General features: G+C 39.3%; 1 protein-coding gene across 1 annotated transcript in view; it reads left to right on the forward strand.

Moving 5' to 3' along the window:
- The first annotated feature begins 1,136 nt into the window (after positions 1-1,136).
- The window catches only part of JADE3 (jade family PHD finger 3), a 45,793-nt gene continuing 29,912 nt past the window's right edge, over positions 1,137-17,017 (forward strand). The window contains exons 1-3 of the mRNA XM_053935059.1: positions 1,137-1,186; positions 15,346-15,405; positions 16,529-16,611. Of these exons, the coding sequence (XP_053791034.1) occupies positions 15,357-15,405; positions 16,529-16,611 (132 nt within the window). The 5' untranslated portion in view covers positions 1,137-1,186; positions 15,346-15,356. The remainder of the gene's footprint in view (positions 1,187-15,345; positions 15,406-16,528; positions 16,612-17,017) is intronic.

The following is a 17,017-nucleotide window of genomic DNA, read 5'->3' on the forward strand; positions in this document are numbered from 1 at the left end:
CTCAGTGGATGGGTGGTTGTATCTTTTTCTTGCACTCCAGATGGGTGGAGGAGCGCAGATGTTGAGTATGGTGCTGACACTTTGACCAGAAACTGCTTTATGTAATTTAGAAAAACATTGTCATGTCCCCCTTTTTAATTCCTTTTTCTTCTGGCAGGGTATGCAGCTATCGCTTCCTTGGTTTTTACTTGCAGTTTTGCTCTCTAATACTTTGTTCCACACCTCTTAGCTGCCCTGTTTTTGTTAACTTTTTGCTCCAAGGCATGGGGCAGACTGCCTGCCAGGAGAACCCTTGGTGGGGCTGCTGACATCTCTGGGGAGTGCTGCAACTCATCTGCTGGGTGTGACGGCTTTAATGCCTTTGCCATGTGCATTACAATAGAGCACAAAACATACATGTGCATGATCCTGCAGGAGGGGAATGTGGGCAGTTGGTAGAGGGAAAAAGTCCTTCTATTCCCATATTTAATGTTGCTCAAGGCTCAGGACTAGATTAAAAAGGACGAGTAAGCAAAATCCCTGCCAGGGAAGCTAAGCTATTTGGGATTGTCAAGGAGAGGTCTGGAGGAATGTCGTGGGGAATTAAATCAGGAGCCACATGGAGCTTTCCCTCTATGCTTATTTTATTTGCCCTCCTGTGAATTTCTAAGCATGCGTGGTTCATAGAAGACCCTCTTGAATGAAGAAAGCATCTGTGTATAAGGAGAAATCAACACCTTAAGTCAGCTGAATAAGTGTGCATCTATCTGAATGTGTTAGTTGAAGTGTTTTTATTCCCAAAACAGGATAGAGAAAATACTAATCAAAATTTCATTTTGTTGGTATTGGTAAAGTTGGTTCCTGTTCATGTTAAGACTTTGAGGATATTCTTATAAATTTGTTTTTAGCTGTAGTACTTGCTGCATTGCTATCACAGTATGTGCACATATAGCTTATACATTTAATTTTTCCACATATCAAATGAGAATTGTGGAATTTAAGGCTTTATATTCTGGGCATATAATTTGCTTGGGAAAGTTGCAATAAAAATTTAATACAACCTTCACTTACTTGCCAAAATTTAAAATGTAGCTCAAACATGAAATGCCTGATGTCACTCCTACTACCTAAAAGCACTCCTTTCATTTTTTTAGGAGCTTGTGATGTCATCAGCTGAAGCGAAAACTTCTACCTCATGACCTGGCATGTAAGTGAAGGAGGAACTGATACTTAAAAATAAAAAAATAAATGTGTCTGTTGGTGTTTACAATGTGTAAATTGAATCTATATACCTTCAACTTTCAGATATCACCTTTTGAATGAAAGCTTTCTGAACTTTAAAGGAATATAAAGTCTTTTAAAGGGGAGGAAGTCATAAAAGAAGCTGTTAATAGTAACATTTCAGCCTGCAGGACTCCTTAATAATTTCAGTTAAAATCTTTTTTATGTATCTCATAATGCTTGAAATGCTGGTAGGCATAGATGGAATAATTTTATCTTACCTCAATATTTATATATGCTGCTTCTACTCCTTTTTATTCTGTGATTCTTTTCTGGATATAAATTCTGGTAGTTGTGATGAATGCTTACTATACATTGTGATACCCTTCCTAAAATTAAATACTCTGCTTGTGCAGAAGATTTAGATTCTTGATATACTCAAGATACTTCATCGTGAACTTTCTGCAGCTTTGTGACTCTTCTATTTTATTCCCTTAAGTAAGCAAAAATATTTTAATCCTCTGCAGAGGCATTTTTAGATTTTTTTTTTTATCTGCCCACTCTGCTTTTCTTTTATGTGGCTTAGAGGATTAAAGTGTAGTCAATGCTTTGAGGGGCCAATGTCAGCGGTGAGCTGAGTGTTCCTAATTGGTGCCAACACCTGTCCCTCATTATGAAGCCTTGTTCAAGCTGTCCGGTGAACCGAGGTAACCGGTCTCCCTTGTATGTCTCTAATGTGATTATAAAGCCCTCTCCTCATGCAAGTTTTATTACTTATTCAACTTTTGGACTGATGTGGAAAGTAAAGCTAAGCTGAGCCATTTGGCTGGCTACCAAAGATCATAAGGAGTGGCAAAGAGAAGGGATTCACTCATCTCAATTTCAAGAATTTTAGATCAAAGCCTGCTTCTGGTTTGACCATTTAATTTTTTTTTTTAAATGGGAGGAGGACTGTTTTTGGTTTTTTTTTTTTTTCTAGTTTTCAATGCCAAATGCTCTGAATTTAGAGACCAGATCTACAGACTCCAGCTGAGCTGTGAACATCTAAGTGCAGCTGCCATTGTGCATAACCCATTGATTTTTTGCAAACAGAGCTTTGGCCTTGACTACTCTTGTACCATCACTTTGTCTTCGAGGGGTCAGGGCTTAGCAATTCTTTCCTACACAAAACCAGCATCAGCCTCTCCTCCCACCTGATTCTGTACTGTTAGCAGGGCTGTGATGCACTGTGCTTTGCCATTGCAGTTGGAAAAGATGACATCAGATTTCACCAATGAAATGAGTGGCTCAGATGAGATGGATCACTATCATGTTTGGGCTTTGTAGGCAGAAGTTTAAGCATGGTCACATTTTTCTAAGTAGTTTAGGTAGGTTTTTAAGCGTTTAGCTTGCAGAATTCAAGTGTGCAGCAATACAGTGCTGGCTGGAAGTTTTGGGTTATTTCCTTATGAGGGAGGAGAGAGGCAGAATAACTTCAGATGTGTATCTTGGAAAGGTTTGAGATAATAAACCTGTAAGAATCACATGAGAACGCTGTTAGTTATCCAGATTGGAAAAACATAAGAAAATGAAAGTGTTGTGGATTCTTAAACTTGTGACATGGAATTGGAAGTCTAGTTATTAAAGGGATTGAATCTCTGCATAATAGAAGAGAACCCAAAAGAAAATCCCAAGTGGATAGGGCCCTAAGGTTGATGTAGGCTGTTTTTGTACAACTGTTTATTTGATTTCTCCTTAAAAAAGAAAAACTAAAAATCAACAACTTAAGTACATTGGGGGTGATCTAATCTTTTACTTAATAATTTTGACTAGAATAGTTTGGTGAACAGCAGTCAACAAATTTTAATAATAACAATATGTCAAGTGTCAGAATTTCTGCTGATTGTGCTCATCATAATCAAAATCTTATCAGATAAACATACTCATTTCAATATTTATCATGGCCTTATAAACACCCATCTGATCTGTAGTCCACAGAGGTCAGGTTAGGAAGTGATGAATTAAAAAACAATGAAATCTGTAGCACAAGAAGAATTAATGGGTTATGAGTATGTGTAGTTCCAGATGATTTACCTTACTCAATTAGGCCAGTTGCTGTCTCTGATAATGTTCAGCAGTGGACACCACAGGAAAGAAAGCATTATAAAGTTCTATTGACTTTGTTTCTCATAAAATTTTGGTTTTGGGATTTCCAGCAGATTGACATGACATTATGTTTAATAGCCCTTGTTTTCCATTTTGCTTATTTTTCTTCAATCTGTTTGCTTTTCAACCTCTGCAATATGCCATAGCATGGAGTTTCTCAAAGTCATTTTGTACATAATGACCTTTTTTTTCTTCATTTAATTACTTTCCCTTGAAGTTCCTTCTGTAACTTTGTTTTCCGTATCTCCTGGGCCATGAGAAGCTGTGAGTTGTCTCTTCGTTCTGTTGCTTCTCTTTGCCACTTAAAACAGATCTCCCCTCTTCTACATCCTCCTTTCACAGATAGTCTGTTTCATCTCTTACCCTAAAGCCATGGCAAACTTTCCTTAGAGCTGTAGTTGGGGGTTCACATTTTACAAATACTTCTCCAATGGTGTTGAGGGAGCTGGAAGGTACTGCCTTGCACTTAGCCTGAATGAGTGACCCACTAATGTTGCTCATCCATAAAGCTTTCTCTGTGCTGCTGAGTGGGTGTAGCAAATGAAACCAGACAGGCTTGTGTTGATGCTTGTTGCTGCTGCTCTTGGGCCTTCCCAGAAGAATGCCTTTCTTGCATCAGTGTGCTGTTCTCCTCCTACAGTAGTTTGCTACAGGTGATTTGGGAATGTCCAAGTACTGTATTTTTAAAGACATTCAATTAATGTGTGTGTTTTCATCTTCAGACCTAGAAGTGTCTCACACCTGTGAGACACTGTGGTGTGACTGTGTATGTATTAATTAGAAACCATAGTCAGTGTTGGGATAGGCCAACAGCACTCTGCCTCACTGGCAGGGATGGCTGAGGGAGCAGCTGCATGTGTCTGATCTGTGATCTGATACCATATCACAGCTTCTCTGTGAACAGCCGGTCACTTTTGGTGTTGCAGAGCTGGGGAGGTGGGTGGCCAGAGTCTGGGGTGGCAGTTTTATTCTGCCCCAGTCCAAGTGCAGGCTTGATTGTGCCTTCTCTCCTTTGCAGAGCCCCTGGTAACTGGTACAGCTGCAATCTGCCCCATGTCCTGCAGCTAGGCGAGGTAAGAGCCTGCAGAGAAGGCAGCTTCTTTACAGGTCTGTGAAAACCTCCCTGACCAGGTGGAGTTGCATGTACAAAACATATCAGCTGCAGGTTTTGCATTGCATCATGGAATCTTAAGAGTGATGCTGCTGTAAAGGTGGTTTTGTTTGTTTTGTTCAGTTTTGTAGTTGTACTTTCAGTTGGAACCACTTTTCTCTTCCAGTTTCTCAGCAGAGATTTTAGTACTGCTCTTTGACAGCATGGGATTCAATTGCAGCAGCTGCAGCATCTTGTAGCTTTTACCATATGAGTAAACATGTAGTGAAACACCTTCCCGCTTCCATGGCTTGTAGGCATTTCCATTCTTGCCAGTACAGGAGTGCAGACAAGAGACCTGCTTTGGAGGCAGACTCACTACTTCACACCTTAGCAGTTTTAGAAGGTCAGTTGTGATAGTTCCTTATCCTCAGGTGATGGAGAGTGTTCTCCTCTACTTTGAGTCCACCTGTTCAAGTCCCCATGTTCTTTGTGATCCACCTTGTAGGTTGGCACCTTTTCTCCTGTGCCAAAAAAGCCACCTGCATCAGCTCAGCTTCAGCACAGCTTGAGAAGGACATGTTTTCTACTAGGAACAATAGAATAGTGATGGTCTAGTCTTGTTTAAATCTTGTTTATTTCCACAGAACAGAAGAGGAAGGAGGACTTTAAAGGACTGTTAATGGTTAGTCCTGATCAGTGTGTCCCCTCATTAAAAATATGGAAGTACTTTGGCTTCAACTTGGCCATTTGTTGAGAAATTGAATCTTACATGGTTTTCAGGATGCATCTCTTGACTGCTTTCCCAAAGAAGATGTGCCTTGAAGCAGTTGTGCGTTACACCCAGGATGCAACAACCTTGGGCAAATAGAATCGTCCTTTCCTCTTTTCAGGGTAGCATTAGCCCCAGTGAACAAGTCTGTTACTTATTTAGTCATCGCTGCAGCTTGTGTTATGACAGAGAAAAATACTTGTTTCTGCCTCTACTTTGTACATAAAAATGGACAAACATCAGTTGGCCACAGTACATCTTTCATAATGTTTTTTCCCCACCTCAGTTTGGTGATATAGAGAAACCTGGAATGGTATTTATTTTTATAAATCTATTTTAAATCTTTGACTTAAAGACCCTCTGTGTCCTCTGATGTGTTGTATGTTACAGATTGTAGTACATAACATTAATTTAATTACACAGGCATTAAAATTAAAATTAATTTTAAATCATTAGTTATTATGACAGATGTTTTATCTCTTCAAAAGGTTTTTTTTAAACTAAAAAGTATTTTAAGAAACCTTATAGTAAATGTTTTCTCATGTGTGATGTTTTGAAATGGAGAACCAAAATAATAATGCAACTGCATATATACATGTTGTGTGAAATGAAAATGTAGAAGAATGTTAGTATTCAACCAGAGATTTGAAATATTCCAAATACTATTTAGAGTTCTGCCTGTGACAGTACATTCCCTTTAATTGTTCCCATCCAATGATCCCCTCAGTGCACTCTTTTTATGTGAGGAAAACTTTAGTATCCAGATTGTTTATTTCAACTTGTAAATGACAGACATTTCTTGTCAGATAAGGAAAGAAATTATCAACCTAATGTTTCCTGCAGGAAAATATTTGTGTTCTTACTTTCTTTGAGTAGGGTATAAAGATGCATATTGATGTTTTCTGCCTTTTACAATCCTTCAGGTTTTGTTGGTGCTGCAAAATTTTGCAGTGAAGTGGTTAGCCTCTTCAAAGCATTATAAGTAAGAAAAAAAATGAGTTGAAACAGATAAAATATTTAATGCAGGCTGCTGTTGTTGACTCTTATTTGAGACTTGAAAAGAACAAAGCAAGAACAGTGAAACCTACTTTAATATATTTATTAGCAAGTACAAAAAATTAAATTATTATTTTAAGCAAGTGTTTTGTAGGATATAAGAACTGTTTCCTATGCTATTAATAGAAAAGTTGCTTTTCATTATCCCAAATAGCACATACATTTCTAGATCCTTCCTTCTTTGATAATATTTCCTGCCTGTGATCCTAGCTGCAATACTAGTTCCTGCACCTGTATTTTGTCATGAAAGAATGCATTAGTACAGCTGAAGAAAAGAAAAAGATACAAGTGGGCAACTGCTGGCAGCGTCAGGCAGATAGGGCAATGTGGAACTTAACTTGAACTAGTATAATACTGGTTATTGCTTAATTTTCAATTAAGTAATGATACTTCTATAGGTTTTTTTTTTTTTGTCCCCATCTCTCCTCTCCCTGCAGTTTCATCATTGTGCAACAGCAGAACAATACTTAGTGCATCACAGGGATTTTTCTTCTGTTTTTTTCCACATGTGCATCAGCACAGGAAGGGCAGTGAGTGGCAAGGTCACAGAATATGCACTTGGGAGACCTGGATGCAGCTGCTGCTGATGCTGGAGGCTCCAGTGTGATGTATGGCTGCTCTGCGCTGCAGCTCTGAAATGTCAGGGCTTTTAGTGCTTGCTTAATATGAGCTTATCATGAGAGTAGATACGGTGAAGACTGAAAAACACTTAGAGCCAAGGTAACGTGAATCATACCAGTTCTTAAAATAGAAAGCCCAGCTAAATGCTCAGAGGTTTTTCTGCTCTGTCATATTGGTGGAGAGTGTGCTGCTCCTGTTTCTCACCAGTGCTTGGCATGCCCGTGGCTGCAGTCTCCTTGCAAATACAGGGCGTGTGGCTGTGTTTGGGTGTTGAACCCCCTGGGCAGCCAGCCCCTTGTTTGCTTAGCAGAGGCTGTGATGTCCTGTTCTGGTCCATTTTTAGTAGCAGTGCATCCACATCAGTCTTTCTTCAAAGCAGATATTGTCCTTAGCTTCATTTAGCAAGTGGGCTTTGTGGGGTTTTCTTCTCTTTTGTTCCTTGGTTTTTGAATGTCTTAGTGTTAAGTCAGGTATAAGTTTTCTTCTGAAGAAGCCCTGTAAAATAGACAGAACATGTTCCATAACTGTCTCCCCACCTGAGGGCTCTTCTGAGTGGATGAGCTTCCAGAGCATGAGTAACTGGGGTAGGTGCTTTTCCATGGCACTTGGTGCACGTGCAGTTAGAGGGCCCTGTGTGAGCTGGCCCCTGCCTCCTGGGCATTTCCTTCAGGGATCGATTAGCTGCTGTGTTGTTTCCAGCAGCCTGACAAGAGGCAGTTCATGTGATGCTGAGCAAAGGAAGTGAGAGCTGTAGTGGCATCCCTCTGTTGGCAATGTCCTGCTGGTCACCTCAGCAGGTGCTGGTGCTTATTTGTTCAAAATCACTGTGACTTTCCCGTTGGGAACTTGTTCCTCATTTCATCTTGTTGGGGACTTCCTTGTCCTCCCCAAGGGAGGGACCTATAGGAACAAGATGGACCTGGCTGGGGTGGGCAGGCACAGTACCCTGTTGAGGGCCGTGACTCCCTTTTCTGAGGGATGTACCCTCATTTTAGCCTTTTCCCTGCCTGGGAGTGATGCCAGGAGGAAGGTGAGAGGAGCTGGGAGGTGGAGGAGTGTTCAGCGAGCTGGAGCCAGGCAGACACACTTCAGGCGTGTAAGCGTGGTGATGCCAGGCAGCACCAGACTGGTTGTGGTTCTAGGGAAGGAGGGGATTTGGGTTTTTTAAAATTTTATATTAAAAGCAGACTTGCATTCAAATGCTGTATGGTCTTTTGAAGGAAATAATTTTGTGTGTCCAAATCTCTGCTACTGTTTTAGGAAAATGATAGTCCTGCTAATAACCAGCTGGTATAAAACCAGTGTTGTGCTCAGGAGTAGAAAACTGATAATGAGGACTGAAGCAGAGAGTGGCTCAGAACCACGTACACAGTGATGTAATTGCTTGAATTAATGACAGTCTGATGTTGTTCATTCTTGTTTTAGTTGACTCTGCCCAGATCAGTATTGTCTTCAGGATGCTAATGCTAAAACTGTGTCTATAATGGACAGAAATATTTCCATGTCAGCCTGGCCCACCTGGCTGTTCTGTGTACAGGCCAACACGTGTAGCTTGCCTCAAACATGAAAGTAAGGCCACTAAGTCACTGCTGGGTGTCAGGAAAGCACTGCAAAAACAGTGCAGTGTAATTTCTTTGTAGCCTCTTGGAGAGTATAGGCTGAGGTAATGGTGGCACTGCACGTGCGTGCTGCTGATGATTTGTTCTTCTGAGGATTTCTGGTTTTTAACAAGCTGCTTGGTGTGAGGCAGTTCAGGAAGGCCTCTGGTGTAAATCTGCTCCCCTGCCTCACAGTGGGTCAATGCATGGATGTGGTACCAGAAATTAAAAACTGTACTTCTGTTTTCAAGGTAGGAAAGGTGTGCTGTATTTTATCGTGTTGTCAAAGCATGTTATTGATGTGAAGTAGCATCACTTAGCTCTTTTTATATCGGCAAAGTGATGGTCATTAGGTACTTTCCACTAGACTGAATGATGGATCATCATGGTAGAAGGGCACATGAAATGATGTCAGGGTTCCCTTTTGGCCCATAATCCACAATGAATGTATGTGTGTGATTATATTTGGGTTTCTTCATCCTGGTTTTAGGATCTATCAGATGATGCAGTCCAGAATTTAACAAATTCAGGGGGTAAGTAATGTTAGAATATGATATTTTGGGCTTCTTTTTTTCTTCTCCTTTTTAAACCTACAGTACCTTTGAGGCAGCTGCCGAATTGCTTTATATAAAGATGTAACATACAAGGAAGATAGAGTTTGAGAGTATGTCTTGTTGCTACTGCATTTCATATAGACCCATGTTAGTAGCCAGATTCCTGTAATGTGCACTTCCTTGCTTGCTACAATTACTTACTGCCTAATGACAAAGGAATTGGCTGTTGCTGGTACTGCTGCTTCTAAAAACCGGTGCATTCCTCCTTTGTTGAATTACAGATAATATTATGTTAACCAAGACTTAGTATGGAATAGTAGCAAGAAAAATTTTGTGGTGGGCCCAGAACAATCTTCACAAAATAATTAATTTATTTATTTTGGGAGTTAGGGTAGACTAAGATAGATGTGGTCACTCTGTTATGGACTTCCTGAGTAGAGTAGGTGTATGCTATACATTTTAAAGAATTTTCTGGTTAGAGTGAAAAAAAAAAGCAATCACAGAATTGTTAAGGTTGTTACTTTGTTTGCTGATCATCTATTCTGTGAATTGATTAACCTTTCAAACCTTTTCAGTGTAGCAAATATTGCTACATCAGGTTCTAAGTGAGTATTTTTTTCTGTTTATATAGCCTTTTTGTGAGATTGCATAGGATAGTAAAAAATAACAATAAAAAACACAAACACGAGTGATCTCTCTTCCTCTAGTTATTTGAGAGGTTGTATTAACTCTATTCATACTTCGTAATTTCCCTGGCAGTTGACTATGAAATTTGACCTATTTAAATGGTTTTACTGTACGACATTTCCTGGAGACCTTTCAAGATAATTTGCTTCCTAATCTAAATTTAACAGTTACATAAACCACATTTTGGAGACTTGGAAATTGCTACCTACTGCCTCTGCCTTTTTTTTTTTTGTTTTGTTTTGTTTTGTTTTGTGGTGGTTTTTTTTTTTTTTTGTAGACAAGCCATATTGTAAAAATGTAAGTACAGAATTTTAATCTGAAATTTGCATGTAGCCTGTCATTTGGTTTTCATACATAGATGCTGTTTTTCTTTTTAATAAAATAAAGTAGGTTACTTTTTGTCCCACTTGAAAATTTCCATAGTGTTGTGGCCAATTCCATTTTTGTCAGGCTATTTTAAGATGTGAAGAAATAAAATCTCACAGGTCTAGGATATATTTGCTTAACCGTTTCTTGAATTTTCTGGTTCTGTTTTTTCTACCTCTGTAGGTCCTAACAGGTACTGAGTAGTATATGGATGGATGTGTTTAACCTTTGTCTGCAACAAACTGAAGCCAGGAAGCACTGCTATTCCTTGGAGATACTGTTTTGTTCAGAAATCTTGGCTGGTTGTAAGGATTCGTTTTGTGTGCTTGTCACTGACGTCTTGCCTAATATGCTGTACAAATTCAGACTCTGTGATATCATCCTTGTGTCTGCTGTTACTGATGAACTATCAGAGGAAAGCATTAAAAAAAGAAGCTAAATGTAATAGTTTATTTAGTAAATTTAGTTGTTTACTCTGGTGCATGTAATAGTATATAGTATACTATTATATAGTATAGTATGTAATAGTGCATGTAATGGTGATGTAATAGTTTATTTAGTAAATTTAGTTGTTTACTCTGGTGCAAATTGAAAATGAAAAAATATTTGTTTGTCTTGTTTCTACAGGTATTTGAAATGGGTTTTTGTTTTGGATAAGGCTCTGAAATTTTGTTACCTGTCTGCTACCTACGTGTGCTGCTTGAGTGATTTTTTTTTTTTTTTGAGTAATCCATGGTAACTAGTTTTGAAAAGTGGGAAGTGCCTTAAGTCAGTACTGCATTGATTTTCTGCAGGGGCAGGAGAGAATGGTGGTAGAGGCAAGTGGCTGCTTCTTGTTCACTTTAGCACTTGTGAATAAGCAAAAAGGAGCAAGCGTAACTTGGAAATCATTAATTACAAAACATATCCATTAGATTTTTGGAAATATCAGTGTTACTGTCTTAAGATTCTTGCACATGCTGGCTGAGGTGTTGATTCCTCTTAGCTTGGGATTCATGTTTTAATTTCAGCCAGTTGCATGTAGGGTGGCTTTTCCTGGCTTTCCTTGAAAGTGCAGTGATGTGTTGGATGCAAGCATCGGTCTGTCTCCAGGGCAAAATTCCCAATATGTACAGCAGCCTTGTGGAAGCCAGGGAAAGCTGGCAGCGCAGTGTTACTGTCTGTGGCTGAGGCTTTCCTGGGGTTGTTTTCTGCTTAAACGCACAAAAAGGTTCAGGGCATCTTGACCCACGTTCAGTTGTTAAGGTGACTGCAAGGCAGTGATGCTGATTTCTCTTTTTTAAGGTTGCAGTTCATGTCTTAAGTTGTTTCAGGCAGATAGGGCATAAATGTGCAGCCATGGCTTGGCAAGTTTGAAGTGTAACAGGTGCAGAATATGGTTCAAGTTTAGGAATAACTCTAGTAATTCATATTAAAAATGATGCCAGCAAATGTTTCATTGCAGTAATTGCCTGGAGAGTTGAACATCTTTTTCCTTGTGATGTGATGATTTCTTACTGCTGCTTCTGTTTTTCACTTTTCATTTAGAAGATCCCTGAAGGTGGGCATCTTTAGAATTTATGTATGTTGTCATACAAATGATGAATAATATGTTAGTCCCCCTATGGATTAAAAAAAAAAAAGGGGTGAAAACCACTTAATATATTATGTTTGTATTTTTGATTATAATTTTTGAGGTAATCTGTGCTTGCCTATGATGCCTGTGCACTCTGGAAGCCCATAGCCAAAGTACCCTACTTACTTTCTAAGGTAGTGAGAATCATCATCTAGTGACTAAGAAACGAGGATTTTCTCCAGGCCACGTTGCTTCTGCTCTGCTTCTGCTCTGCTCTGAAACAATGTTTCAGTCTTGAGTTGCTTTACACTCCCATAGCTTGTACATTGAAACTACTTCAAAGTGTCAATGTTAAAACTTCAGTCTATTCAGTCAAGGAGTTCAGCGTGCCCATTTACAAAATGCCTGGACAAAAACTGCAGGATGCCAGTCTGCTCTGGGGATTTTGGACTGAAGCTGGGAAAGGTTGACATCAATTTTCATGGGTGTGGGGGAAGAGGAGGTGTCCCCTGTTTTTCTGAATTGAGCAGCTTCTGATTCTTCTCCATTCTTCAAAGGCAGGTGAAGTGATGCAGGAGCTTTCCCGCTGAATGGATGTTACTTTGGGATCCCTCTCTAGTGTCTAGGGAATGGAAGCATCATTATCAGGGAGCCTTTCTGATGAGCCCTCATGCTTTGGTGTGGAAGTGAGCTGGAAGCTGTGTGGCAGTCCCAGTGTATGCAAGGGTACATCAAAGCGGCTCTCTGTTTAAAAAAAAAATTGAAATCCCCTGTAGAGGTGGTCTCTGCTGAATCGTGCTGAGGCTCTGGGTCCTCCTGCATCGTGTGGGGACATAGAGTGAACTTGTAGCCTGTTAAGCACTTATATAACCTGATTTACCAAACATAGCACACCTGTAATTTGTTGTAACTCTCTGGATCTTTATACACTGTTGATGTGGTTAATATTGCTGAAAAAAATCAGGCAGGAATACAGTAATATTACTATTCAGGGCTTTTTGCCCTCAGTGACTACTTTTTCTGTTTCTGTCTGCTGTCATGGAGGTGTAAATCTCTTGCCTGAGCTGCTACAAACCCAGTTCTCAAATAACAGTTACTTTTGTTTAGTGTGTGTTTGTTTGTTTTTCTACTCTCTCGGAGGTTTTGGCAGAGGTGTGCTTTCTGCTCTAAAGGTTTTGTTACACTTGACATTTCTATGTAAGCTGTCTTTGAAATGTAGGCATCTCTGCTCTTCTTTCCTAGTCGCCCAGGCAGAAGTCCAGGCTTTCTGGGTGTTCTGTCCTGTAGTTGTCTCTCTCAACCTCATGTTTGACCCTACTTTAATTGAATGCTCATGTTATACTTTGCAGATAGCTGTCCTTAGTACAGAGTGAAAAGGTTTTATTGCTGCATGTTTATATAGACTCTAAGAGATGGGAAACACCTGCCATAAGCTTTCAACAACTTTTAACAATTGCTCAAAAATTCACCTGAACATAAAACCACAGCAAGTAGCAAGCACTTCCATTTCTTGCTGGGAAATGGAAGTGCTTGCTACTTGCTAAGAAATGGAAATGGGGAATACTGCTCGGCTCACCTAGATGCTTTTTTGTTGTCTCCCAAGGTCTTCTAACATACCTGATGGTCTTTAAGCCAGGAAGTGAAACCTGCCAGCAGATAAGTTGTCATGAGCAGAACCTGCATTTTTTTAGCCCCTTGCATGCTCCAAGGTGCTGGGTTTGGCCTGCAGTGCAAGCTCTCAAACAGACAGTACAATTTTATTTGCTCTTGATTAAAATCCATGCCTTTAAATTTTGTAAGTTGCCAATATGAAAGTAGTCTTCCAGACCTGCCTTCAGTACCCTGCAGCAAACTTCAAGCCTGGTGCACCCAAAACATGTACAAAGACAAGTCCTTCTGACCCAAGTGCCTTCAACATGTCAAACAGCTTTTGTCCAAGAGCTTCATGAAGTTTCTTCATCTGAACAAGCTACCTTACGTTGCTTGCTGGAAGCAAAGCCCTGTGGTGTATTGAGTATTTAATTTTTGATGTCACTCTTTTCTTGGACCCTGGTCTGCACATATAGCATGACTGCCTTGTCTCCTCTATGTTGCCTGAGCTGTGAGATTATTAATGTGAAATTATTTGTTATGTAATGGGATTTTATACCTTGCTTAAGTGATGATGCAAATTACCTTTGTCCTGTGTGTTTCTGTCTTCCCCCCAGGTTAAATACCTGACTCAGAAATTCTGTGTCTGCTTTCTTGATGACTGGAAGCATCACTTCCTTTGTCAGCTTTCAGGAGTGTGGACAATGTCTTTTTTTATAACAGGTTGAAAGGATTGATTTAAACTTCCAGTGATCACTGCATTTAGATTCAGTAAACTCACTGTCTTAAATACAAAGACTGCTGTAATTTTCCACTAAATTAAACACTTGTGCTGCAAACAATTCAATTTCAATCTCTTCAAAGCCTTTGGGCAGCCTTCTCTTATCTGGAGATCTTGTTTATCCCGTGGTATTTGGATAATCTCAAGACCCATTGTACAGTAACCACTGTGGAGTGCTAATGAAATGGGATATTCAGCTGTGTTGTTTTTTTTTTTAATGGCATGTAGTTATGTTGAAGCAATGAAGCTGCTTACACTTCAGGTGTAGCCAAGCTGGCACTTAGAGTACTGCAGACATCATATCAGGTCCAGCTGTCTGTAACCTACTTGAGCATATCTTCTGCTTAAAAACAAGCAAAAAAGATAGAGTTCTTGTATATTCCTGCAGAAATACTTTTTACTTATTTTCTTTATTGATTTTTGCATTCAATCCATTACAAACATAGGGGTGATTTTTATTTACTGCTATTAATTGTAAACTGTTATTGAACCTTAGTGAACAAACGTAATGTTGAATATTATAGAGTGGCAGGACTAATAAGATATATATGGATTTTTCTTGGCACTTGTTTAGAGTATGTAGCTGGTAACTGTTTTGATTTTTCTTTTATTAAGTAGAGAAAGTTACTCTTCCCCTCTCTGTAGCATTACATGTTCAAAAATGAATTTTGAAAAGTTCAAGACCTTTTTTTAATGCAATTAGTGCAGTTCCACTGAAATGTTTCTCAGTGATACTCTTGTTCACTTCTCAGACTTCTGAAAACCACATTGCTTGTGAAATAAATGGTGAACAGATGACTTACATGGCATCAGTCACTCCGTTCTATGATTGTCACTATTTAAAATCTGCCTTTTGCTCTGCATGGATGCCTTAAGGTTTCTTTGTGTTTTGTTTGTTTGTTTAGATTTTTTTAAGGTGTGTTATATTTCTAAATCCTTGCCTTGCTGTGCATCCACCTTATTTCCTGGCCTCCACCCGTCTCTCAGTTAGCTACTGCCACCATGGCAACTCTTCCTCCAGCTGAACAGATGGGACATGGAGTGGAGCAGTGCACCGCTCATGCCCTGCCGGGAATCAGCTGGCGGGTTGCACTTCTTTCTGCAAAATTAAAAGCAGGCTCTGCCCAGCAGAGGCAGGCTGGTTTTGGGGGTGCTCAGTTTCACAAATAGTACTGTGATCTAATAGTTGCTTGCAGAAATAAAACATAGTGACTGAACTGGGATTACTTGTATGCCTGAGACCTCTTCAGAGGAGCCATTGCCTTTTAGTTTGAAGAACTTGGCGTCAACCGTAGAACGGTTGTCATCAACTTGGTTTTTTTCTCTTTAGGATGCGTCAGGATGAAACGCCACAGGCATCTAAGCACCAGTGACAGCTCAGACAATGAGAGTAAGTAATACCTGCTAATTTTTCTTTGGTCTATCACCCCCTTGTGGTTTCCCTCTGTGGTTTGAAGGCAAACAGTTTCACCTCTTAAAATTTTAAAGAAAATGTTTCTTGATTGATTTCTTTTTGTATTTGTGGTCTTTGGTGTTCTGAATCACGTTACCAGAGGAAAATAAGGCAAAGGATCTTACAAGGGGAGTTTTGAGTATACTTAGAATTTCAAGAGAAACTTGTGTATTTTTCTCATTCATAGTTGGCAAGAAGAAATCTGTAAATCAAGAGAAATTGTACTGCCCAGGGTTCTATTTTGTTTATTTTTTAAAAAAGAATCCCATTGTCTCATGGTATGCAGAGTTTCAACATTAAACATTGGGGGTGGCAAGTTACTTGAGCATTAATTTGTTAGAATTATAATCAGTATATTGATTGTTGTGCTATTTCAAACTGATTCTTGATCTACTCCACTTCAGTCTGTTCAACAATGTAGTAAAGTTACACTTTAAGTGTTCCTTGGCAGACATCCACCTGAATATCTTCCCATTTTATCTGCAAGAAACCCAAAACAGAACAACCCTGTGTGACAGGGTCTTGTTTGTTGCTTATAAACCTGTGCCCATCTAGTAGCTCTATATATGATAATGATTCATTGTCATATTCACTGCAAGTCATTGATGTATCCTCTGCTAAAATAACATTTTGCCAGAAACATCTAAGATATCACACTATGTTTTTTTTGCATCTCTTGTTAGCACATTTTAGTATCATTGCTTTGTTCTTCAGGGGGTTTTTTTGAGCATTTTCAAGCTCTGTTTTACTATTCCTTCCACTTCGTTTGAAGGGAACTAAATGAAAGAAAGCAGTCTGTCTGCTTGTTTCTGTTTACTCATGCTTGTATTGGGCAGAGCAGAGTGTACCCATAAACTTGGTGTGCTGAGGTTTTATAAAGAATGAGTGGAACAGGAGGAGCTGAAATTAAGCCTACAGACTGCCTAACAGGTTTTTTTTTTCCCACATCTTGTCAAAAATTATAATTCAAGCGATTGGAGTGCCTTGTTTCACTGGAAAAATTAAATGAATTCAACTTGAGCTATAATGATCCTTTTTTATTTCTTTTTTTTTCTAACAGGTCCTTCCACTTCCTTTTCTTCTTGTTCTAAATACAGGAGCAAGTCAAAAACACCAGCAAATGAACAAAAGAAGCCTGCTGAGGTAAGAACTGGGTTGGTCACTGGTAGTTTTCTTTCGTACAGTTTTCATGTTTCTAAGCCTTGAAGAAGTGAGCTATGAATCTAGTGCTGGTGAGTCCTTTTGTCACCTGTCAAATTCTCTGTGGACCCTCATTTTCCTCACCATGTGAATATTGTAGGAACTCTGATGTTTGATGGACCAAAATGACTTAGGGCATTTGCAGATAGTTACATGTAGTTTGTTCTTTCCCTGGAATTCTAATATCATTTTGAAATTGGCAAAAGCTGGTATGGTCTTATGATTCGAGAGCATAGCACAGAAAAGTGGTTCATATGTATGTTTTTGGGAAGGATACTGTCTTTCTGCTTCAGGATGAAACAGTGGGACACTTAAGTGGGTAGGATATGTATGTGTAGTGTTTGCTACT

This window comes from Vidua chalybeata, chromosome 2, assembly GCF_026979565.1.
Source record: "Vidua chalybeata isolate OUT-0048 chromosome 2, bVidCha1 merged haplotype, whole genome shotgun sequence".
Lineage (NCBI taxonomy): Eukaryota > Metazoa > Chordata > Aves > Passeriformes > Viduidae > Vidua > Vidua chalybeata.